Genomic DNA, 23,908 nt, shown 5'->3' on the forward strand with positions numbered 1-23,908 from the left:
GTTTGGAATCATTTGGAGCTAATCACATTTGATTGGGGGTTGGAAGAGTCTAGAAGTACCCTACACACATGGTTCCTCTGTGTGATTTCTGCAATAGCAAAGCTTACGGTAATCAGGATCAAAGGAGGGTACGTGAACCCGCTGTAAAAGCACTATCCCCAGATTACTAGCATTCCATTCCAGAGTTAGTGAACAGAACTAAAGCACACTTACCATTGAGACAGGAGGGAAAGGAGCAGCATACAAATGCTAGATAATGAAGAAAGGGGGCAGTTGTTGGGACGTGATAAAGACTGGCTGGAACCAGCTGAAAACAAGGTGGCTTTGAGAACAGTCCAGTCATTGACCTTTAGCTCATTATACCTTCATTGTAATCCTAAAAATCACTCTCCGTTATGCCATGACGGTTCTGAGGTAGACCATAAAATGCCAAATAGTGGGCAGTGATCCAATTCCTGGGAAATCCCCAACCTACACCAAAATAGCGAGAATATACCTCCCACTCATTAGCCTATGAAATTAATCCATAAAAACCTAGGACCCCAGGCCCCAGAACCACTCTCACTTTCCAGGATGACCCCATGCCCTGGGGCTGCTCTCACTTTCTAAAGCAGTCTGCATTCTGCCAATTGAATGTGTATCTCTCTCAATAAATACCCATTGCTTTCCCTTTACTCTGGCTTACTCTTGAATTCTTTCCTGCATGAAGCCAACAACCCTCCCTTGGTGATCGGTCCTAAGGACACCTGCAGGTCCCAGGATGTGACATTTTCCCCCCTGCAACTCTATAACTAACTTTACATTTGCAGCCGGGGTTAAGATGTAAGGAAAGAAAAAGTGTCACAGAGGTTTAGAACTCTAAAAGTCTTTAAAGTTCTTTTCATTTGATTTCTAATTTTACAGATGAGCTAATTAAATGGAGGCGGAGCCAGAGTGTTGGCTTTAGGGAATGGGAACTCAGTGACTGTTCTGGTACCACATGTCCCCCTCACAAGGATCAGCAAAGCAAGTGTTCAGGAAAGAGAAGCTATATTTAATACACTTAGAAACAACTTCATAGCCATTTCCTAGAATGACAGAACATTAAAACTTTCCATTTCATTGAAGACCAACTTGTAACAAGGATAAGGGAAATAAGTGTTAGAGAACAGGAAACCAGTTCTGCCCTTTATCCCCATACATGTTAAATATTCATATTAAATATTCAATATTATGTTCATAGAATCATAAAAATCTGTGGTTTATCCTCACAGAATCCTGGAACTGGAAGGGGTTCTAGAAAGCAAGTGGTACAAACACTCTCAATGTACTGGCAAGAAAATTCAGTCCCCTGGGCTGTGACTTGCCCCAGGGCACACAGTCCAAAGCAGAACCCTGACATCCTGAAGCCCAGCTCAATGCTCTCATCATCCTTTCATGCTGAGGGTTCTTTGAGAAAACAGAGAATTAAAGGGGTGGGGTCTTTCTAAAATTTTGGCTCAGGAGTTTGAGGGTACAGATTTAAACTTTAATAGGCCATCCAGGTTTTAGTTAAGAGATATTAAAGCAAATTCACTTAAATAGCTCCTCCAACCTAACTTCAGAAAGGCTATCTTGGCAGTCTTGGATCAACAGCAATTAAACTTCAGCCTCAGAACTGGAAAGAACAAACACTGAATGTAAACATCACCTGTCAAGTTCTTGGTAAATATTTTCCGTCTTTTTCTACTGAGCCTGCTCTTGTTTGAAAAGGAGAGGGACATACCAGTTCCAACTTGACTTGTCACAGCCCCTAATTCATTGTGGGGTTCATGGCAACACCCTGAAACCCGAGGCTGCTCGAGCCAGTGATGTTCATTTGGTTATTAACCACAATTGCCCCTGTACCTGTCAGATCTGAGTTACTGTTACCACTGTGGGTATTTCAGGCCACTGAAGATGGGTAGGATAAGGATACATGGTGCATAACTTAGGGCTATGTGGTGTTTGCCAAATATGCCCTCTATCCTCGAAAATATTCTCTGAACTGCTAATCATTAGCAGAACTAGTGGTCCATATCTTACGCTACTCACTTCCTGCACTCCGCTCCCTTACCCACGCGTAGCTCTAATCTTACCGGGAGTGGCAACACAGACGGTGCCAGCACCGTCAATAGTTCTATCTGAGCCTTTCCTCGCGGGCCCGGAGGACCCGAACACCTGGGCAACTGTGAGGGTGCAGGGCGCGCGGAGGGGCACGCGGGGTCGAAGAGTGTCGCCGAATACAGCCCGGTACGTCGTCGCAGCTTTAAATTGGTAAGGTCGTGGAGCCGGACGCCCCTTTCCATCCTTCGACGGGATTTACCTTCTCTTCCGGCGTCGTTATCTCCGAGAGGTCCCTTTAAGAAAAACAGTAATGGACCGTTCAGCCGCAGCAGAGGGAAGTGTGGGGACGAAGCTAAGGTCGCCCGAGCCTCGCCCGCGGGGACCGTTAAGGCAAGGGTGCGGCGGCAGCTATGGTTTGCGGGGATGGCCCGGGATTCCGCTGGGCCGGAAGTGCCCCTCGTCGCCATGGCTACAGGCGCGGGCGCCGCCCGCAACGTTCAGTTTCCATGGTAACCGCATTGTCTCAGTAGCCAGAACTCCGGCGGCGGGCGGGAAAGGTAGAGCTAGGTGAGCTTCTCTCTTCCGCAAGGCAGCCTAGCGGCGCCTTGAACGAGGTCCGAAGAGGCCAGTACTGAAGCCGCCGGCGGAAGCCGAGCCGCCAGACTGAGGGAGCCGGGAAGCCTAATTCTGGGCCGTGGCTCCTCTGCTCTCGGCCAGGTACGCCGCGTCACGCTTGCCTCTCGGCCGTCCTCGCCCGCTTTTCGGGCTAGAGCCTCTGCGGCCGGGGCACCGCCCACAGGATAGAAGCCAGGGGAAGCCCGGACGTTGCTCGGAATGTGGTGTTAAGGTTTACAAAGTTAAGGCGAGACGACGGCAGAAAATAAGGAAGCGATTTGCACTTGAGAGAGGAGGGTGATAGTGGTGTTACCATTCAGGGCCATGTGAAACCGCACAGGAACAGAATTTAGGAGGTTGAGACGTCAGAACCCCTCGCCCTGGCCACAGTTTTGAAAGTAGAGATGAGAAAGACAAATTAGTGAATCTTCCTTTCTGGTCTTTTGATTGTGAATGTTGTGGAGTCTGAGTCAGAGAGCTAGCTCCTCAGGGCTCAGGTGGGAATGAGTGACATTCTGCAGGGTGAAATGAGGGACTTGGTGGGTACCAATGTTCAATAAGTAACTGCGTTCGAGTTCGATTTGATTTAAGCGACACGGATAGCCATGAGGGTTCAATTTAGCAGATAATTACAAATCAGATTTTTTGCCATGAGTTTCAGTCATTTCCCCCATCAGCTAATGACAGCAACCAAAACAGACGCATGTGTTTTAGCTCCTTAACTAGGATCACCTATCAAGTAGTGAGATGGCCCAAGGGACACGGAGAAGAATTAACCAACAAATACACTGTTAGTAGTGAGAGCTGGTTACCTGCAAAAACAGTATCTGACTTGAGTAGGAGATGATAGTTTTGTTGATTCAGGAGCTGTTAATGTGTTGGCTTAAGGGGTAAAAAAGGTAGGGCATTTTGGAGGTAATGTGAAGTAAAAATTAGAGGAAGGAAATTTGATTCAGGGATTTAATTTGGCAAATGTCTTTAATTTCTGCTTTCCACGGTCTCCATACATGAGTGTGTGTGTATAGTCTATTTGTGGATTTAGGATGGGTTATATATTTGGGCAGTTTCATTTTAATGCTAATAGCATCCAACAAAGGGAAAACAGAACAGACTTCTAAGCGTTTTCTTTTAAAGCTACCTCACATGTGATTCTTGGTAGGAAGAAGATGCGAGCCAGCCCCATCTGCATCCCGACTGTCAGCAATGACACCTAGTGGGACTTCTGCTTCCATCTGTAAGTATCATATTCACTCAGCGGCCTGAAACATTGGGACCTCCACTTAAGGCAAACCTTGGTGAACTTTGCATGCGTATTATATAGTAGAGAAGATTGAGCTTCTGTGTTGTATGCTAATAATGGTTCTGCTCTAACGTCCATTTGTACTTGTGCAACCTATGCAAGATGGAAAACAAATGTTTTTTCCTAACTTAAGGGAAATTTCAATTTTTTTTTAATAAAGATAGGTTACTTATAGGAAGATTGGTAAAGTCATGGAGAATTAAATATAGAAAAATTAATGAGAAATTGAAATTGTTTCATGAAATAAAGAGACAATAAGTAAATTAAAAATTTCACATCATAACAGCTAATACTTATTGAGCAAATACTATGTGCTGGGCACTGTTCTAAGTACTTACACATATTAACGCAACTAATTCCCCCAAAACCCTGTGAGGGAGGTACTGTGATTACCCCATTTTTTAGGTAAGGAATATGAATTAAAGAGAGGTTAGGCAATTTGCTCGAAGTCACACAGCTAGTAAATGCTATTCAAACTGGGCAGTCTGACTCCAGAGTCCATTCCTTAACCACTCCTCTATACCAGGGTTTCTCAACCTCGACACTATTGACATTTTGGATCCGATAATTCTTTGTTGTGAGGGCTGTCCTGTGCATTGTAGCATCCCTGGTCTCTACCTATGAGATGTCAGTAGCACTGTCCCAGTTGTGACAAGCCAAGATATCTCCAGACATTGCCAAATGTCCCCTGAGAGCAGTATCACCCTTGGTTGAGAACCATTGCTCTATACCAATGCTATCAAGTAGAAATATAACGCAAGCCACAAATGTAATATTAAATTTTTAAGTAGCCATATTAAAAGATAAAAATAAACAGGTAAATTTAATTTTAACACCATATTTATTTATTTCAATATATCTAAAATATTACATAACGTAATTCATGAAATACGTTTTCTTCAATTAAGTCTTTGAATTTCGGTGTGTGTTTTACATCTGCAGCAGATCTCAGTTCAGACCAGACACATTTCACGTGCTTAATAGCCACATGAGACTAGCAGCTAACGTATTAGCGTAATTCTGTACCATCTCATAAAATATCTTAAGGTTAAGGGTTATACAAATATAAAATTGAAGTTAAAAATGTAGAGTATCTTGGAAATAATCAGATAATTCATATTTAATTTTACTAGTCAGAATTCACATTTATGATGGCAACATGTAGAATAAGTTAGAAACCTAGCAGATCTTTCATTTAACTGGCCTAATTATTTTATTCTGCCTATCCTTCCAGATATCTAACTGGTCAATATTCTCCAGGCATGTTTTTTACCTTTCATAGCAAAATGTTCAAAGCTAGTTCAGGGCTTGGCAGTCTCAAGTAATTTGTCAAGACCTCAGTGTTTCTACTTCCTTTGAGGCCCTGCTGTTGAAGCTTGCTCCCTTTGGTCTCAGCTTAATTTCATTCAAGGCTGAAATTTAAATATTTAGGGCTTATAATTTTTTTTAAAAAATTATTTATTTAAATTTATTTATTTGTTTATTTATTTATTTTTGGCTGCATTGGGTCTTCGTTGCAGCGCACGGGCTTCCTCTAGTTGCGGCGAGTGGGGACTACTCTTGTGGTGTGCTGGCTTCTCGTTGCAGTGGCTTCTCTTGTTGTGGAGCACGGGCTCTAGGCGCGTGGGCTTCAGTAATTGTGGCACGTGGGCTCAGTAATTGTGGCTCGTGGGCTCTAGAGCACAGGCTCAGTAGTTGTGGTGTATGGGCTTAGTTGCTCAGCTGCATGTGGGATCTTCCCGGACCAGGGCTCGAACCCTTATCCCCTGCATTGGCAGGCAGATTCTTAACCACTGCGCCACTAGGGAAGCCCCTGGGGCTTATAATTTTTAATATCCAAAATTAGTAATCTCTTTGGTGACCCCAGTATATTGAACTTCTGCTTCAGGTGGGTGAAATATGCAGCCTATGCGAAGCCTTCTATTGAGGGACTGAGCTTTCTTTCCGTGAGTTTTCTTGAGTTATGATCTCTTGTCACAGACTTCCTCCACCTTCAGTCTTTTTCAGGTATCCTAAAGGCCTTACACTTTCTTTTTCCATTATTTAACCAGCCATTATTTGTTTTTACTGTGAGCCAGGTATCAGGGTTTCTTAGAAACAAATGAGACTCAGCCCCAGCCCTGGTGGAGTTAACTGGCTAGGAAGCAAAGAAGACTCCGAAACAAAAGCAGATTTTGAAAATGAGACTGTTGCGTGATTCGCACTATAGTAGAAGTTGGAGAAGACTTTTGCAAGCCCTGTAGAGGGTGTTTCTACTGCTACTCCAGTGCTAGACTTCCAGCAGCGGTGACATTCGAGTTGGAGGAGGAGTACGGAATTCAGTAGGCAGAGAACAGGCAGGTTCAGCACCTGTCTCCTGCTTACAGCGCTGCGCCAGCCTTCCCTGGCTTTTCCATTGAATTTGCATGTCTTCTGAAAGCACACTTCCGTTTGTGGGCAGAAGGCAGTCCTGCTGGGCCCTGGGCTTGGGCCTGAAGAAATGTTGCTGTCCTGTCCACATAACCTGGTTTGCCCACATGCCTAAATAAACATAGGTTATTTAGAACAGGACTCTGGCTGGGTATTAGGATGTCATTTATTTGAACCTGGTGTAAAAGGTTGCAATTGACATTTATTTTCCTTCTAAATTTTCCTCTTTGTTTTTCTTACAATGAAAATTCATTACTTATCAGTGGAAAAGGAAGACAAATTTTATTTTAAAAACTATACTATGGTTGAACTTTTAAAAGCTATCGTGAACACAAAGGTGATTCCTTTGGGGGAACTTATTAATAATTAAAATTTCTGTTGTTCTTAATATCTTAGAATTCTGTTTCTTCTGGATCACTTTATGATGTCTCTGGTAGAGTTAGGATATGGTTATCTTTTTTGTTATGTAAGATTAACTCTTTGGACTTTTATCTTTATCATACCAATTACCCATTCATAATTATGTTCAGCATCATAGTCTGAGATCTGCATGGGGTGTGTGTGTGTGTGTGTGTGTGTGTGTGTAAGGGGGTGGGCAGGGGGTGCTGGGAAGAGGGAGATTTTCAACCCATTCAGCTCTTTCTCAAACACGTTTGCTTTTTTGTTTTGTTTTTTCTAACATAATTGAGAAGGTCATTTCTCTTCTGAATCTGCACTTGACCCAGTGTGGGTTCTCTCCCCTCTCCTTGGTGGGACCACATCCTCTTTAGTTACTATTTACGTTGAAGCTTTTAAGAAGTATGAAAGAAGACACATGAAGTTCTGACCTCAAAATGTTAGTTCCCTTTACCTTATTTCATTATGTCCATTTACCCCCCTGGTTTGGATCAGAATTTTAGAACATCAGGGATCTTGGAGATCTTCCAATTCAACATCCTCACGTCATGGAGCTCATAAAATAAGAATACCTAATGTTAAAAGAGCACTTACTAAATAGCAGGCTAAGTGATTTATGAGTATTATCTGATTTAATCCCATAACCTCATCAGGTGGGTATTCATATTGACTTCATTTTACAGTGAAGCAAACCAGTAACTTACTTAGGGTCATATGGTTGGTAAGCAGCAGGGCTGCGACTCTGCCATAGGTGGGAGGTTCCCTAAATCTGTTTGATTGGAACCACTACATTGCCGTTCTAATTCTTGGCTTTTCAGGTGACGTGAGTTCACCACCTAGCTTTACTCTACAGGTTTATTTTAGAGATCATATTCCTAGCCCCCAGTTGGGAGGGCTCTGTCCTTCAGTGCTACCTTGTTTGAGATATGCAGGGTTAAACCTGACTCCGTGTCCCTCTCTGGTACCCACAGGTCACAGCAAACCAAGATCCCAGAGCATCAGCAAACAGATGAGTTGTATCCCACTAGTGGGTCTGGAGAGAGCGAACAAGATGCTGAAGCCAAGGAGGAGAAGGCCATAGACCGTATGTCTCTTCCCAAAGAGAAACTGGCCCAATCCCAGAAGAAAGTAGCTCAGCTGATTAAGGGAAAAATGATAATAAAACAAAAAACTCACTGGGTTTTCCATTTAAAAATACGTCCATGACTAGAGAAGTTCTTCCTTAATTGCAGATCGAAGGACATGAAGTAGAGGAAGGTGTTATATTTCTCTATAAGTGGAAGAAAAGAAAGCAGAGCATAGTCGGTAGCCAGCCCGCCTTCGGGCTCCACACGTGGGTCACTGTGCATACCTCCTTGGAGTGTTTGTGCTCCTAGCTTTAAACTAAAAATTGTTTGCTTCTCCCTGTTGCTGTTTGATTACGTTAATTAAAAAATCATATTTTGATTTCTCCTGAAAGGTTTCAGAATAATATCTTTTGGGTAACAAGAAGGCCAGGATAGTGAGGCAGGAGGCTGAGAACGGGTAGCCAGGCAGAGTCTAGGCTCAGGCCTGGCAAGGATACGGTGAGATGCCTGTGGTTACAGTGGAATCATAAGCAAACCAAAGGACCGGAAGTGGGCGGTAGCAGCAGGGGTCAGAGAGTGTAGGTATCCATTTTCAAGAGCAAAGCAAGGACTTGGGAACTAGGACCTCAGAGCAAGCCTTTAGCAAGAGTGTTCAAAATGCGGGAACCCGAGAAAGCATGTCAGTGACCCTCACGATTAACACACAGGCACCGGCTTGCTCCCAGAGCATTATTTATCAACAAAGGAGTTCATGTGCTGACTTACTGACTTCCTGGCCATTCCTGGCTAAAGGAAAAAATGATCTTAACGTACATGTGTGAAAAATAAAACTCTGCAGATGGCTTAGGAAAGGCTGAGAGGCACTTCAGAGGGAGATGATAGAAGCTGATACTTCCCTAGATGGATGTATTTATAATATAAAGTTACCTCTGTACAGTACCCAGAAACTTGCAAAGGACCATCATCCTGACCTGGATCCAATAATATTTCATAAACCCAGGCTAGAATGATCACTTCTAGAAAGACAAGTACCCACTGCTGCGGAATGCAAGTGTGGGCTTTTAAGACTTGACAGCTCCTCGGGACTTCCCTGGTGGCGCAGTGGTTAAGACTCCCAATGCAGGGGGTCCGGGTTTGATCCCTGGTCTGGGAACTAGATCCCACATGCGTGCTGCAACTAAGAGTTCACAAGCCACAACTAAGGAACCCGCCTGCTGCAACTAAGACCCAGCACGACCAAATAAGTAAATATTAAAAAAAAAAAAAAAAGAAAGAAAGACTTGACAGCTCCTTGACCAGTTTGGATAATGACAAAGATTCAGATTTAGGAGTTATATCTAGCCCAGCTCAGCGCTCACAGCCCTGAAGGACAGGAATGTTGGTGGCAGGAGCAGCAGCCCTGGATTGACCTCTAGAGCCCATACTGGTTGTCTCAATTTCCCCGGGGCGGGAAGTGTGGGGATGAATGAATACAGAATGTCCAGAGCCAGGACAGAACTCAAGGCTTTGGACTCTCATTCCAGTGACTTTTCGTGATGTTATGCTTCTCCCTCAGAATAGAACTTAGTGTTTACTGTGCGTTCAGCCTGTGCAGAACTCTCAAAAATTCGGACTGAATGGGTGTTTCTAAAACACGAGGGGAAATGTCCCTCTAACACTGTTTGCGTCTGTGTGTTTGAGCTGGGAGGGGTGAAGCATCAGGGTAGGAAGGAGATGGGGTGGGGGGACGGGAATCATGGGGATCGGAAGGGAGCAGTCCTTGGACCACTCTGTCTGTGTGTTACTCTGTAAATGGTTACATTCAGATGACACGTAACAGATTTGGATCACTTTGATGTTGACTCACTTTCCCTACAGTAACTCCATGAGGTAGATGGTATAGATTTCCAAATAGAAAAGGAAGCTGGGACTCAGGGTGATCTTGCCCCAAACATCACAGTCAGTAAACAGAGGGTTGAAACTCCAGGCTTTTGAGTCCTTGAAGTGCCGTTTTCACCTCACTGGGAAATGAATGCCTGACTTTGTCAGTTAGCGCAGCCAGTCGATGACTGTGTTTGTAGAGTTACTGACGTCTGTGACCTGAAGGTGCAGTTCTCTGATTTCTTAGAGAGCTCTGCCTGTCAGTTCTACAGAGCCAGGGGCTCTCTCCCCGCCTCATACTTACCTTTGCCAATTGAGAGATGATTTATTCAGCAAATACTGAATGAGCGCCTCCTCTCTGCATGGAGCAAACAGCAGTGAACATGAGAAATAAACTGTTCTTTTATTTATTTATTAAATTTATAAATTTATTTATTTATTTTTGGCTGTGTTGGGTCTTCATTGCTGTGGCGAGCGGGGGCTACTCTTTGTTGCGGTGTGCAGGCTTCTTATTGCGGTGGCTTCTCTTGTTGTGGAGCACGGGCTCTAGGCACGTGGGCTTCAGTAGTTGTGGCACGTGGGCTCAGTAGTTGTGGCAGGCAGGCTCTAGAGCGCAGGCTCAGTAGCTGTGGCGCACAGGCTTCATTGCTCTGCGGCATGCGGGATCTTCCTGGACCAGGGCTCGAACCTGTGTCCCTTGCATTGGTGGGCAGATTCTTCACCACTGTGCCACCAGGGGAGCCCCAGGAATAAACTGTTCTTGAGGAACTTATTTTCTATTTGGGGAGACAGATCATAGACAAACAAAATAATAGTTACTGCAAAATCAGAGAGAGGTAAGTGCCATGAAGAAAAAAATCAAATAGGTAATGGGGTAGTAAGTGATGGGGTGAGAGTCTGTTTTAGATAAGGTGGCCAAGGAAGGCCTCTCTGAGGTGAATGCAATGAAAATGACAGAAGAGGGTAACGATGTGTGAGAGGGTCCCAAGCTGGGGGGACAACAGGTGTACAAGCCCCAAGTTAGAAATTAGTTTGCTATGTTCAGGAACGTCAGATTTGTTTAAAAATCCAGATGTGTTTATAGTAATAATAATAAGAAGAAGAATGATAAATAACTAGCTATTTGGTCACCATCGGAGGATGCTAGTGAATGAACTCACTGTTTGGAAAGCTGCTAAATAAAGAGAATGATGAAATCATGTATCCTGTCCTTCTGATACGAACTGTACTATTGGGTAACTAAGAAGGAGATGAGAGGAGATTTCCTTTTATAAAGTTATTCCACCTAACATATGAAGAGGGAATGATAGAATTAGGATATCAGCGTATTATAATCTTTTATAGATTAATTCACGTAGTTGTGCTTTTATCAGAAAGAGACAACCCAAGGTTAGGTGTCTTCTGATGGTAGAACATATGAAGTAGTTTTGCTAAAAAAAAGAAAAGCTAAAGGTAACCAAACTTCTAAATCAACCACCAATATAAAGGCAGAATGGAGACTGGAAGGACATGTTGAGTGACACCATAAAGATTCAACCAAATTTCCATTTTTGGGAAACACTATAAACCAAATAACTCAGTTTCTTCAATAAATAATTTGCAATGCAAAGAATTAGAAATGGAGGTGGAACCCACTGATCAAAAGAGACTCAGGAGACTGATCTCAGTGTATGGACAATTAAACTGTAAAAGAAATGTTAGCTTTATGAGGTAATTATTAGGTTTACGAGACTAGGTATCCGATAGTAAGGAATTGTTATTAATATTTTGGTGAGATAGTGATTTTGTGGTTATATTTCTAAGTCTGTATCTTTTGGAGATACTTATGAAATATGAAATGATTTAATATCTTTGATTTGCTTCAAAATCGTAGAGGGAGAGGGTGGATGCTTGAGGAGCATAGGTATGAAACCAGGTTGGCTGTGAGCGATGAAGCTGACTCACTCTCCATGCTCTTTTTGTATACTGTTACAGCTTTTCACAATAAGAGGTTAAAAGAAGTCACTCTGGCTATGATGTAGAAAGTAGGCTATGGGGGGCAAGAGTGGAGGCAATTAGGAGGGGCTGTGGTCACCCAGGTCAAAGATGAGGGTGGCTTGGACTAGGTACACGTGGCAGAAATGAGAAGTGTGTAGCTTTAGGACTTAGGAATAGGGTGGAGCCAAGAGGACTTGATGGATTGGCTGTGGGATGGGAAGCGGGGAGGAGAGAAAAAGTTGACAGTGGACGCAGTCCTGCAATCCAGTGATAAGATACAGGCTGGAGATTTTCCTCCTTCCCAAAAAGTGTAATGACTTGTTTGCTCTCTGCAGAATACCCTAGCAAATAAGGAGCTGATTCGCTGTGTCATCCTTCCTCGGATTATTTTTGGGGAAGAACCCTGGAAATGTGCACAGGCTTTGGCCACCCTGGCTTATGGCTACGTGACACTGAGAGGTACTCGATTTCCCCGGCTGGGTCTGGGGGAGCCAGCCACACTGAGCCCACACAGAACCACAGTCGGGGTGGGGTTGCCCAGGGGAGGGTCCATCCTGTCCCCAACTCACACCTTGTCAAGAAGCGGGGAAGTCCATGGATGAGGCGGGCAGTGTGACAGGGATCGTAGAGGTAAAGGTAATAATGAGGGAAGGAAAGCAGAGGACAGAAGCCTGGAGGACAAGAGCGTTAGGGTTGGGTAGCGGAAGCGGAGCCAGCAAGGAAATAGAATCAGGAGGGGCCGAGTCATGGAAGCCAAGGGCAGAGAAGGGGTTTCAAAAGGAAGTGCAGTGTGGTTTCAGCAGGGTCAGATGGCAGAGAGAGGTCAATGAGGTAAAGGCCGAAGACAGACCCATGGAATTGTCAGTTGGCAAGTCATTGACACTTGGTTTGGCACCGACAGGTATACTCCTTGGGCCCTGGGAGAGCCCAGATTCAGGGAGACAACTTAGGTAACTATTTTTGAAATTCTGACCTGAGGTGATGGCAGCTTGAACCTGAGAGGAAAGTACCAGAAGCATCTGAGGGGGATGTCTGAACCGAGGGCAGGCAGACACGGCCTCCCTTCCTTTAGAGAGATTACTATGGTAGGTCTGTGGAAGGAGGTTGGCCTTCATCTTCTGAAGTCAACCCTTTCTATGAATAGCCACAGTAGACTTTGAGTTTTGCTTTTCCAGTTAGATTCCAGACTGACTCAAGACCGGTAAACAGGTTACATTATAAAAGATGGTGGGAGCACCACCCTCTTTTCCCTAATTCACAGTTCTTCCTGCCACATGAATGGAGAACCACATTTGAGTAGTAGGTTGGAGGGGAAAAAGTTTTCCTGTAAAAGAAGGTCTTTTTGTGTGTTTGTTTTTTCTAGATGGGAAAAACAACTTCCTGATTAGCTGAAGTGCCCACATAATATAACAGCACTCAGTCTTGAACCCAGACTTTCTGAGGCCTAGCCTAGAGTTCTTCTAGAATAGGTTTTGATTATGACCGTACCTTGAGAATAGCCTAGGGTCTCTTATTTCAGGTATAGGCCTTACCCAGTTTCTTCACTTTAACTTTTTTTTGAAGTCTGTGGTCCTTCAAATAAAACAGCGAAAGCTTTGAAAAATCACGGACCTTCAAGAGGGATGAAGTGCTTGCTGAATTCCACTTAGTTTTGTTGTCATTAATCCTGCAACTGCTGCAAAATAGACAGAATTTATGAGCCAGGCTCCCGTGTAGGCGGGACGTATGCGTCTGTGTGTGCTCACGCCTCGCTGCACGTGTGCATGCTTTATGGCCAGCAGACCTGCCTGGCTCATTTCCCTGGGAGCCTTTTCCAGCAATGGGGGAAGGGCGTCAAGCCAGAAGGCTGATTTCTCTCAATAAATGGTCTTCCAGTAAGTATTTAATGAGACACTTGTATATGTGAAATTCTTTGACGAGGGCTCTGGGAACTATAAGGGGCAGAAGGCACAGTCGTTGCCTTCAGAGAACTTACAACCTCGTATGGAAGGTGAGCTACCCACGGACAACTGCGATAGAAGGCACCGGAAGGCACCAGAAGGCCATGGGACTGGTTTAAATACAGGGCTTTGGGGGCGCTGGGTGAAATCATTTCTGACTGAAGGTAGTAAGTGATAGATTCAGGAAGAGGTGCCATTCAAGAAGGCCCTTTAAAAATGAGTAGGGTTGGGTAGGCAGAAGAAGGGGTGGGCATTTCTGATGAAGAGCAAGGCCTGGCAGACGCATGGAGGTGGGAAAGTGCAGCGTGTGTTTAGAAAGTAATCAGCAGCGCTGGCTAGATACGGTAAGGACCACTCAGATGAACCTGGAAAGGAGGGCGCTTTGGGCAGGCTGAGGAATTAGTCATTTATTTGGTAGACAAGGAGGACTATTAGAGATTTTCCAGCAGGGGGATGAATAAATCAAAGTGTGCTTTTGGAAAGGTCAGTCTAGCAATGATAGCTAGAATGGAAGCTATCTCATCTAGCTGTTTACCTCTAGGTGTAAAACCAGGCTGGTGACAGGGGGCACGAATGAGAAGGTAAGGATTTAAGAGTCTATGAAGGACAGATACCTTTACCTTTTAAGCCAGAGATCCCACTTTTGGGACTCTTTCCTGAATACACACTTAAATGGATGATATTATTCTTTGCAGCATTGTTTATGATAGTAGAAGACTGGAAACAACCAAGTATACTCATCATACTTGGACTAATACACACTATGTGGTATATACAGCCTTAGAAAGGGCTTATCTACCACTAGGGAAAGATCTCCTGGATACATCTTTAGGCAACAGAGAACGCACAACGCAGGACCGTGTTTGTAACATAACTCTTTTCAGGTAAGAAGGAGGGGAGAGAAATGAGAATATGTGCTTATATTCACATCAAGAAACACCGAAGGAAACACAAGAAAGAAACAAAAGTTACCTAGAGGCTGCTTGTGAAAGGGAATAGAATTTGAAGTGAGACCTCTCAACATTTACCTTTCCATATAATTTTAACTTTTGAACCATGGGAATGTATTACCTATTCAAAAATGATAGTTAAAAAAGGGCTGTGAAGGAAGAATTGGCAGGACATGGCATTGGATTTGAGGTTGAGGAAAAGTGAGGCCCCAAGATGACCATGAAGTTTCAGGCCCCTCAAGGTGCCATCATCAGAGATAAGCCGGTCAGGAAAGGAAGCAAAGTGGGAGAGGAATGGTGGGTCTGGTTTTTGATATATTGATTTTGAATTACAACGGAGAAATCCACAAGTATATTTTTAGTAGGTGCTGGAAAGTTGGGACCAGAACTGGGGAGGAGAGAAGGGGAATCATAAGCATGGAAGAATATTTGAGACCAGAACTAGGGAGGGAGGGGAAATGGAAAATTATAAGCATGAAGGCCGAGGTTGACGTTATAGGAGTTGATAAAACTTCTGAGAGGAGAGAGAAGAAAAGGAAGAAATGGAAAGACAGACCCTTGGAGAATGGACATATTAATGGAAGGGAACAGAGGACCCTGGTAGAGTGAGCAAAGAGTCCAATAGAGAAGGTTTATCAAGGAGAGCTGAGTTAGAGCAGTGCCCTGGGAGCCAAGAGGAGAAGCCAAGCAGCCTAGGTGTCTGATGCTGCCATGAGATGGGGATACAAGAAACTGCGAGTGCACTTACTCAGTAAGAGGCCCTTGGGGACTTCATGAGAACCATTTCTGCAGAAGGGTTGGAGCAGACGCCAGATCCCAGGGATGAGGGGAAGGCATGGGCCGGTAGCCTAGGCTATATATGCCACGTCCTGCATAGTGAAGGGTATGTACGCCACGTCCTGCATAGTGAAACGGATGAGGGGAAACAGGAGGGTAGCTAGGGAAGGCAGAAAGGTCATTTGAAGCTAATTTTATAAGAGGAGGCGACCTGGGAACATTTTAGGCAGTGAAGAAGGAGCCAGATAGAGAGTTTGAAGGTTTTAAAAAATGGAGCAATCGGGCTTCCCTGGTGGCGCAGTGGTTGAGAGTCTGCCTGCCGATGCAGGGGACACGGGTTCGTGCCCCAGTCTGGGAAGATCCCACATGCCGTGGAGCGGCTGGGCCCGTGAGCCATGGCATCGATGCAGCGGGGTTCAGGAGTCAATAACAAAAAAACGCGAGGCCTTTGCGAAGCAGAGAGTGTAAAAGACTGATGGTTGGTGAAACAGGGTAAGGGACACTAGAAGTGGAACTCTGTCACCAGCTGACCTGGCGAGAACCCTCCCGAGCCTAGGGCTTCAGTGGTTGAGAAAAGGGCAGGTGGAGGTGGCTGGTCACCGTGTGACCACTGTTTCCATGTGTTCAGGAAGGAGAAGACAGTAACATGGGCAAGCAGTTTCCTGGTGTTTTGCCTATTATTAATGAAGCAATGAATTAATTTGTTAGCCTGTTATTACTGGGAACCTTCCAAGTATCTGGGGCTCTAAGTGTTGCAGAAATCTCGAAAAAGATGCATAAGTCATGAACCCTACCTTCTCTGTCTAGTTGGTAAAAAAGCTGGTACAGGAACAACAGGGAATGATAAAGAGCAGTTGATCTGACCTTCAGGAAGCCTGGTACCTATCTGAAGTGAGTGTGCGTTTGAGAAGGCAGCCTTCTGTAAGCAGCTTTATGAAGAATGTCCAGAGTACATAAGGACATACATAAATAATAAATTGCTTAAGGGGATTGGACCCTGGTAGTAATGATGATGACAACAGCTAATATTTATTTAAACTCATTTCATTTCGGTGTCAGGCACTATTTAATCCTTTTTCATAAATTAATTAAATTAATGCTTGCAACAACCGTACGAGGTGGGAGGTATTTTCATTGCCATCTTATAGGTGAATAAACTGAAGTACAGATAGATTAAGTAACTCATTCAAGTAGTAAGTGGCTGAGCCAGCTTCTGTACCTGGAAGTCTGGCCCTAAGACCCTGCTGTCGTAATCACTGTACCACAAGAACTTCTTAAATATAGGTGATGGTCAAAGGTGACAACAGCAGCCTCCAAAGACTGAGTAGCTCCGAGAAGATTCTCTGTGGCCTGAGTCAGAGTAACAGAAATCAGTGGTGGAATCTTACCCCAAACTAAAGCAAAATGATCGATACATTTGGTGGACAATCTCTGGACCGCTTTTCCAGTTCATTAATATGCCCTTGTGATTTCTGAATCTCAGGCTCCAGAAGCAGGTCTTGCTGCCACCCTGATTTTTACTTCTATAGTTGCTGCCCTGTTGGTGCAGGGAGAAGCCTGATGTCCCTGGCTGGGGAGGGCAAGTAAAGGAAAATGACGTGGTCTTGGAACAGACATCGGATTCAGGGAGGTGGGACTTGGAGTTAGGGAACAAGGTCACCGATCTGTGAGCATCCTCTAGAGAGAGAGGAAATGAGTCTTACACAGACACATATGTGCAGAGCATTATTTTTACATAAAAGAGGGTGTTCTTGCAATTAGTAAAAAGCAAATGCATTTCAGAATATTAGATTCTGACTCTTCATACTTTGTCATCCTGAATTTTCTCATGTAGGAAATGCTATAAAAATATTATCACAGATTTTTTTTTAATGAAAAAGGAGCTTTTTCATACTTGAAAACTTTAGAAAGCATTTGTCTAGAGCAGTGGTCTCTAAACTCTTGAGAATTAGCTCTCTTTTCACAAAAAATGTTTTGAGCACTCTCCATAAATATGTACTTATTATAAACTATGTACAATAGTATTAAATATTATGTAATATTATATTCATAAAAATAGAAAACAAAAAAGATTGTTTTTAAAAGCAGAGAAATTTTAATTTTTTCCCCACATCCTTATGTCATCTTGCATACCCATAGGGGTACACGCACTCCACTTTGGAGATCAGAGTGGATTCTGGGAAGAGTAAAGGAGTCATTTTTTCTTTAGGGCTGATTTTAAAGTTGAATGAGCTGTTTTAAATCGAGATCCTAGTTCAGTTTACTTTAGTCCATTGGTTACCAGCTCAGCTTTTTCATCAGAAGGACCACAGTGCAGGGCATGGGGAAGGGGAGACAGGGAACTATATACTCAATTAGCTGCTGAGTTTAGAAGAAAAGGGTTCCTCTTGGGGATTTCACAGCCAGCACTGGGCCCCTAGGGCTGGGGTGTGGAGCTGAGGGGGCAGCCTTGCAAAGCCTCAGAACAACTTTAGGATTTGTTTTCTGTTTAGGAGCCCAGAAGCAATGTTGTGCTGATTTGGGGGTGGTTTTCAGTAGCTCATCCAGTTTCACTTTTCTCCCTCCTGTGGACCCAGGGAAGCGTCTAAATGTGGTTCGTGCACTCCTTATTGACACGCTCCCAAGGGCCCAAATGGTTGTGGAAAGTAGCCTATTTGATAAAAAGACTCTCGGTTTCCTACTTTGGTGTCTTGGCCTGATTCCCTGGCAGAGTTTTCTGTTGCCGCTGCCTTCTCAAGACCTATGAAGACTCCCTATTACCTAGCAGATCAAGTCCAGCTTCCTCAACTTGGCACCCAAGACTCCATTTTCTCCATCCAATTCATACGTTATGTGTCTTTCAACTTAAACCTCCCTTCAGGCAGACTGGTCTTCTTACAGCCTTCGCTAATACTACAGCACCCCCCAACCCCACCCCACCAGTGCACGTGTGCACGAGTGTGCTCGTGTGTGCACGCACGCACACACACACACACACACACACACACACACACACACGCTTATTCTGTCTTTATGGCCTCAGGCTGTTTACTCCAAGTGGAAACCCGTTCTTGTTCTTCTCCATCAGTCAAAACCCTACCTACTCTTCAGAAAGGAGATGAGTCCCACTTCCTGTATAAAGGCTTTACTAACTCACTGTTTCTCCAAATGTGGTCCTCAGACAGCCTACATCAGTATCACCTAAGAGAGTTGTTATAAATCTGAATCCTTGGTTCTCACCTTAGAACTTGTGAACCGTAACTATGGGAGGCCCAGGAATCTGCATTTTAACAGGGTGCTTATGACGCTCCATGCAATTTGAGGACCACTGTCGTCTGGTAACTTGAGATGCAGCCCTCTCTTTCACCACAGAGTCCAGTTTCCTTTTCAGTTGAGACCTACAGAACAGGCATCTCTGAGTGTTCTACAAAGACTTCTCGGCTTCTGGGTCACTTTTAGGGCTCTTCCAGAGAAACTGTGTCCCCATTGCTGCAGTTCACTAAGGACCTGCACATCTGGAACATATGAGGGCTGCAGGCATCAAATGCAAGTCCTTTCAAATTATCTCTATCGCCACTGACTGCACCCATACTGTGAAAGTGGGCTCCAAGGGCCAAACGGAGAGCAAACTGAGGGCTGAGGTGTGAGCGGAGCATCAGAGGTACAGTGGGCCTCCCCACAGTGGCAGGGGTGAATATGTTTCTCAGACCCTGGGGGCTGCCAAGAGGAGAGCTGAAGCAGCCATGGCAGTCCTCAGTAGGGTGGAGGAGAACCCCTATGTGTTCTCTGCTGGCTTTTCTCTTTTCTCCAGAGTTTCCCTTTCCCATCAGGGATCCCTAGACATGAGCTAGGCTAGAAGATGAGGAAATAGTTCTGTAAACTGAATACTCCCAAGTCTCCCTCTGTTAACTGGACTAATAGTTCAAGTAAGTGCCCGGAATACCAGCCTTTAGTTAGAAAATGAGGGGAAACGTGCCCCATGTTCTGTCTAGCAGAGGTTTGGTATCCCCTTTGTCTTCTTTCTCTAGAGAGGGGCCTCACTGCATTTAGAAATCAGGTATTTTGTGCGTGTGTGTGTGTGTGTGTATGTGACCAATTTGTATCACCAGCTTCATCTTGGATTGAAAAAAATCCCCAGATGGAAGTAATTGTATTCATAAGCCCTTTGACTTTATAGAATGCCTTTTCCAGAAAGCTCGAATGAAGCATAGCACTCTGTGGCATAACCCAGTTCATTCCTGGACTATCTCCATGTGTTTGGTAAAAGGGCAGCTTCTATAATTTTGTTGTCATTTTGCATTTGGAGGATGGAGAAGCTTTGTGGATTGAAAAGGTCACATGGCATTAGCGGTGGATTGGGAATGGGATACTCAGCTTCCACTCCTGACTCCATCAGTGATTTCCAAACCGAGTCCGTAGACGAATGCCCGGATGGCTGCATAAGAAGCATTTGTGGAGTTAATTCAAAATATAGAGTCCTGGACACTATTCCTCTAGAGATTCCAACTCAATACGTCTGGGATGAGGGGCAGGATGGGGGGAGCCAGGAACCTATATTCTTTACAAGCATTCCAGATAATTCTAATGCACTGCCAATTTGGGGAACCAATACTAAAGACCAAATGACAACCACAATGCCCTCCTTCCCCCTCCCAGGAATGTCTTTGACTGAGAAACCTTTTTAATGTTTCTCATCTTGCCATCCACCCTCAAACTTCCCCAGGTCTCCCAGCTCAGGCCAAGAAACATGCCGAGTGTGCCAAGAACACACTGCTGACCTGGAAGGGAAACACGACCTCAGACAAGGAGGAAAAGGAAATCCTGGAAACTCTGGTCATGCTCTACTAGACTCTGGGGGTGGCCTGGCTCCTACAGAGCCGATATCCTTCCCTTCCCAGCGGGGTCTGGAGATCAGGGCCAGGGGCCACACATGCCACATGGGTCATCTCACACAGGGTAAGAGGTGAAACCGAGGCCTCGTAGCTCCATTCTGACATCCAGGTCTTCCACAAGCCTCTGCTGTCCATCTAGAAAGTACGAATGTTCCTCCTGTGTCTCTTCATATGAGCTGTGAGTTAAGCCATGGGAGGGTTGTCACTGGGGACACATCCCCTGGCCAGCTGGAAGCTTTTGGAGCCTGTCCCGCTCCTCAGAGCACTCAAGACAGTGTTAGCAATGAGGAAGCAGGTGATAGCGGCGGTGGCCCTGTAGGAAGACAGAAAATGAATGGTAATTTAAAGCACTGTTTGTCAAAGTAGGCTGCACGTTGTAATCCCCTGGGGGAGCTTTCAGAATTATTGCTATTTGGGTCCCACCGCAGAGAGTTTGATTTAGTAGGTCTGGGGTGCATCTGTTCATTGAGATTTTTTAAAGCCCCAGGTGATTGTAACATACAGCCCAAAACCTCTGATTTAACGTACACATGATCATTTTAGTTTTTCTGAAATGCCGTTGAGAACACTGCCCATGAAACCAGAGGCCAAGCAAAATGGACAAAAGAAAGAGTTCTCCATATTTCTAGAGGGGAGCTGTTACATATGCCTCTCCTCAAAAAGCTTGTGATTTTGACAGCTCCTTTTGGTACCATCTCCACTTGAAAACTGTTCAGGGTCTTTTATGTTCATGAATAATCATAAGCCCTCTTTGAGCCCATGTGTCCCCAGTCTCTCCTCTCTACACATCCCCCTCTCTACTTTTTTGGTTCTGATGCTCAACTTGCAAAATCTGATATGTTTCCTTCCTCTCTTATGCTCTTAGTAGAGGGCTATTGAAAATGTGGGATAGAAGGATATTTGGAAATTAAGGGGATTTTCTTTCCTGCTATTTGCCTCTCGCCCAAAACCTGCTTTGCTTGGATTTTCTAAATGACCCAGAAAGTCCCTTTCAGCAGATTTAGTTCCTCTCTTTTACAGAAACCCACTTGGGAAAAATGAATAATTGTTGTCATGCAGTAGATGCCTCTAAGGAAATCCAGTGTAATTTACGGTTTCCGTTCACTCCAAATGCTCACCACCCATCCTAGCCCTGGATTGCAGCAATACCACAGGACACCCAGGGCCCTGTTCCTTTTCTGAAGAATTCTCCCTTCTTGACAGCATATATAGATGGAAAATAGGGAAGGGTGCATTTTCAAATACTGCTTCGTTTTCCCAAGGGGCCCTTTTGTTTGCTTACCCACTGGTGCCCCTAGTCAGTGTGGGAGGTTTGTGTACCTGGCTGGCATTCTCCTTGACTGTTTCACTGGCAGAGAGGCTTATTTCAACCTGCAGAAGTCAGAGAGAAACATGGAGGAGCTGAAAAAATCATATAAGGGAGGGGCTTCTGGATTACAGGTCTCAGAGGAAGACCTAACAGGTGCTTTGGGCAGGTAAGATCTGGGCTTAGACAAGCTTGGACTTTTATGGCTAAGGCCTGGAATTACATGATTGTCTTGTACTCTCTATATAAAGGGAGAAAAATATTCAGAGCCAAATACCCAGAGACTCAAACGATAGTAAAAGAGGCTCGAATTTGCCAAACGCATACATCATGGTCTAAGCTTCGTGTGCTCTGTCCCATTTAATCCTCACAGCCACCACTGAGGTAGTTAGTGCAATAATTATGTCATTAGAGAGAGGGCAAAGAAACTGAGCTGAGGTTAAACAAACGATCCAAGGTGAAGCTTTTTTTTTTAATATATAAATTTTATTTATTTATTTTTGGCTGCGTTGGGTCTTCATTGCTGCGCACGGGCTTTCTCTAGTTGCGGCGAGCGGGGGCTATGCTTTGTTGCGATGATAAGCTTTAAGTGTTGGATCTGAACTTGATCTGAACTTACAAACTGTTAGCCCTTCCTTGTGCTGCCTCTCATACTTACTGTAAAATTCCTTTTTTTTCTGAATTGCCACCTACTTTTGTCATCAAGTATGACAACTTAAAAGATGAGGAAGGAACAGTTAATGAAGACAGTTTATTGGAGGTCCGTGAGTTATGCATAGCACGTACATTTTAAGGGAAAGTTGTGTTCCATATGGAAACAAAGTTCATGGAATTTGTTCAAGCCAGAATGAGACTTAACTGTTTCACAGTTGAGTTAGGGATCCTCTGAGAATCAGAATATTTAGATACGAGAGTGGGCCCATCAGATTATCAGAATAAAAAAAAAAAAAGAATAATAAAAGGTTTACTATCCCCTAGAGTTTTCAAATATCTTCACATACTTAAAAGCAATCTGTTTCCAAAACTGTAAGCACTTGGCATGGTAGGGTAGGTGACGGAATGGTAAGGAAATGACATGAGTCATGCCTGCCTCCTCTAAAAAGCCATGAATCTAGAAGTCAAATGGGAAATGGCAGGGAGATGTCCGAACGTCCAGAGTTAAATATGGAATTAAGTCCACAGGCCCATAAATTAGAGTCTGGTGAATGTCTACTGCTGCCACACGGGGCAGTGACTAAGGTTTTTGTGCTTATGTGAAAGATAGTCTTGTTCCTTTTTCAGAATAAATTTGAGTGCATATTTCATTCGTCAATTCCACACTGTTGACCTGTTTTGTACATGCACTGTTCTAAGTGTTGGAACGTTTACTGAAGTATAACTACATCCTAGACACTGTCCTAAGTGCTTTACCTAATTTATTTCACTCAGTCTTATACCACAAGCATATGAGGTAGGTATTTTTCTGTTTAATTTAAAGATAAGAAAATTAAGGCATGGAAAAATTAAGTAGCTCAGGGTGACAGAACTAATAGGTAGGAGAGCCAGCACTGGGTCTTCTGAATCCCTAGCTCACCTTCTATGACACACTGAGTTATGTCTGATACCCACCAAATATCTAGGAAGGGCAAATCCTTTTTCCCATTTGAAGGGTGGGGAAAATGAGGCCAGACTGCTCAGGCAGGTCAGACAACTTGGCTGATTATCTCCCTACGAGCTCTTGATGAAAGGCATTATCATTCTATAACTTGTGCTCTTACGGTCAAGGGAAATAGTGGTCTGATTGACAAAAATAAAATTTTTGTGTGTGTGAAGAATTATCAGATAACATGCTTTATATATTCTTCTGACTGAAAATTCTAATCTTCAGGGGAGGGAGAAACCTTCCAGCTTCAAATAAATTGTAAATATTGCAGAATGCCTTATATAAAATAATTTTATACACACACTTATATTTTTAATTCAACTTGGGAATACAAAGATGGGGGCATGGTGTAAGGGAGAAGAAATATTGATTGTGTATCTACTATATGTTAGGCAATTTTACATATTATTTTAAATCTAATCTTCATAACAACCTTGTAATTAGGTATTCTTAACCTTCTTTTATTTGGAAGGAAATAAAGACTCCTGGAGTTTGCCCATAAAGCTAATAACTGTGAGAAGCAGCTTTGAACTACTCATGTTCTTCTCTTTGTGTCTTGCTAACTCTAGAAAGAAAAACCTAAATGAATGCTATTTTATTATCATTAAAAAATTATATTCCCCATTTGTTTTGGAAATTTGAAAGAACACACATACATGAAGAAAATAAAAGTCAATTGTAATGTCACCACCCAGACATAACTGCTATGAACATTTCAGTTATTTCTCTCTCTC

At 43.9% G+C, this 23,908-nt stretch overlaps 1 protein-coding gene across 1 annotated transcript in view; it reads left to right on the plus strand.

Annotated features, from left to right (window-relative positions):
* Nucleotides 1-2,696: 2,696 nt before the first annotated feature.
* Nucleotides 2,697-23,908, plus strand: part of TTC23L (tetratricopeptide repeat domain 23 like) — a 41,986-nt gene continuing 20,774 nt past the window's right edge. The window contains 6 exon segments of the mRNA XM_024754656.1: nt 2,697-2,781; nt 3,839-3,913; nt 7,756-7,963; nt 12,024-12,147; nt 20,058-20,214; nt 21,576-21,701. Coding sequence (XP_024610424.1) covers nt 3,846-3,913; nt 7,756-7,963; nt 12,024-12,147; nt 20,058-20,214; nt 21,576-21,701 — 683 coding nt within the window. The 5' untranslated portion in view covers nt 2,697-2,781; nt 3,839-3,845.

This window comes from Neophocaena asiaeorientalis, unplaced genomic scaffold (assembly GCF_003031525.2).
Source record: "Neophocaena asiaeorientalis asiaeorientalis breed wild unplaced genomic scaffold, Neophocaena_asiaeorientalis_V1.1 scaffold229, whole genome shotgun sequence".
Taxonomy (NCBI): Eukaryota; Metazoa; Chordata; class Mammalia; order Artiodactyla; family Phocoenidae; genus Neophocaena; species Neophocaena asiaeorientalis.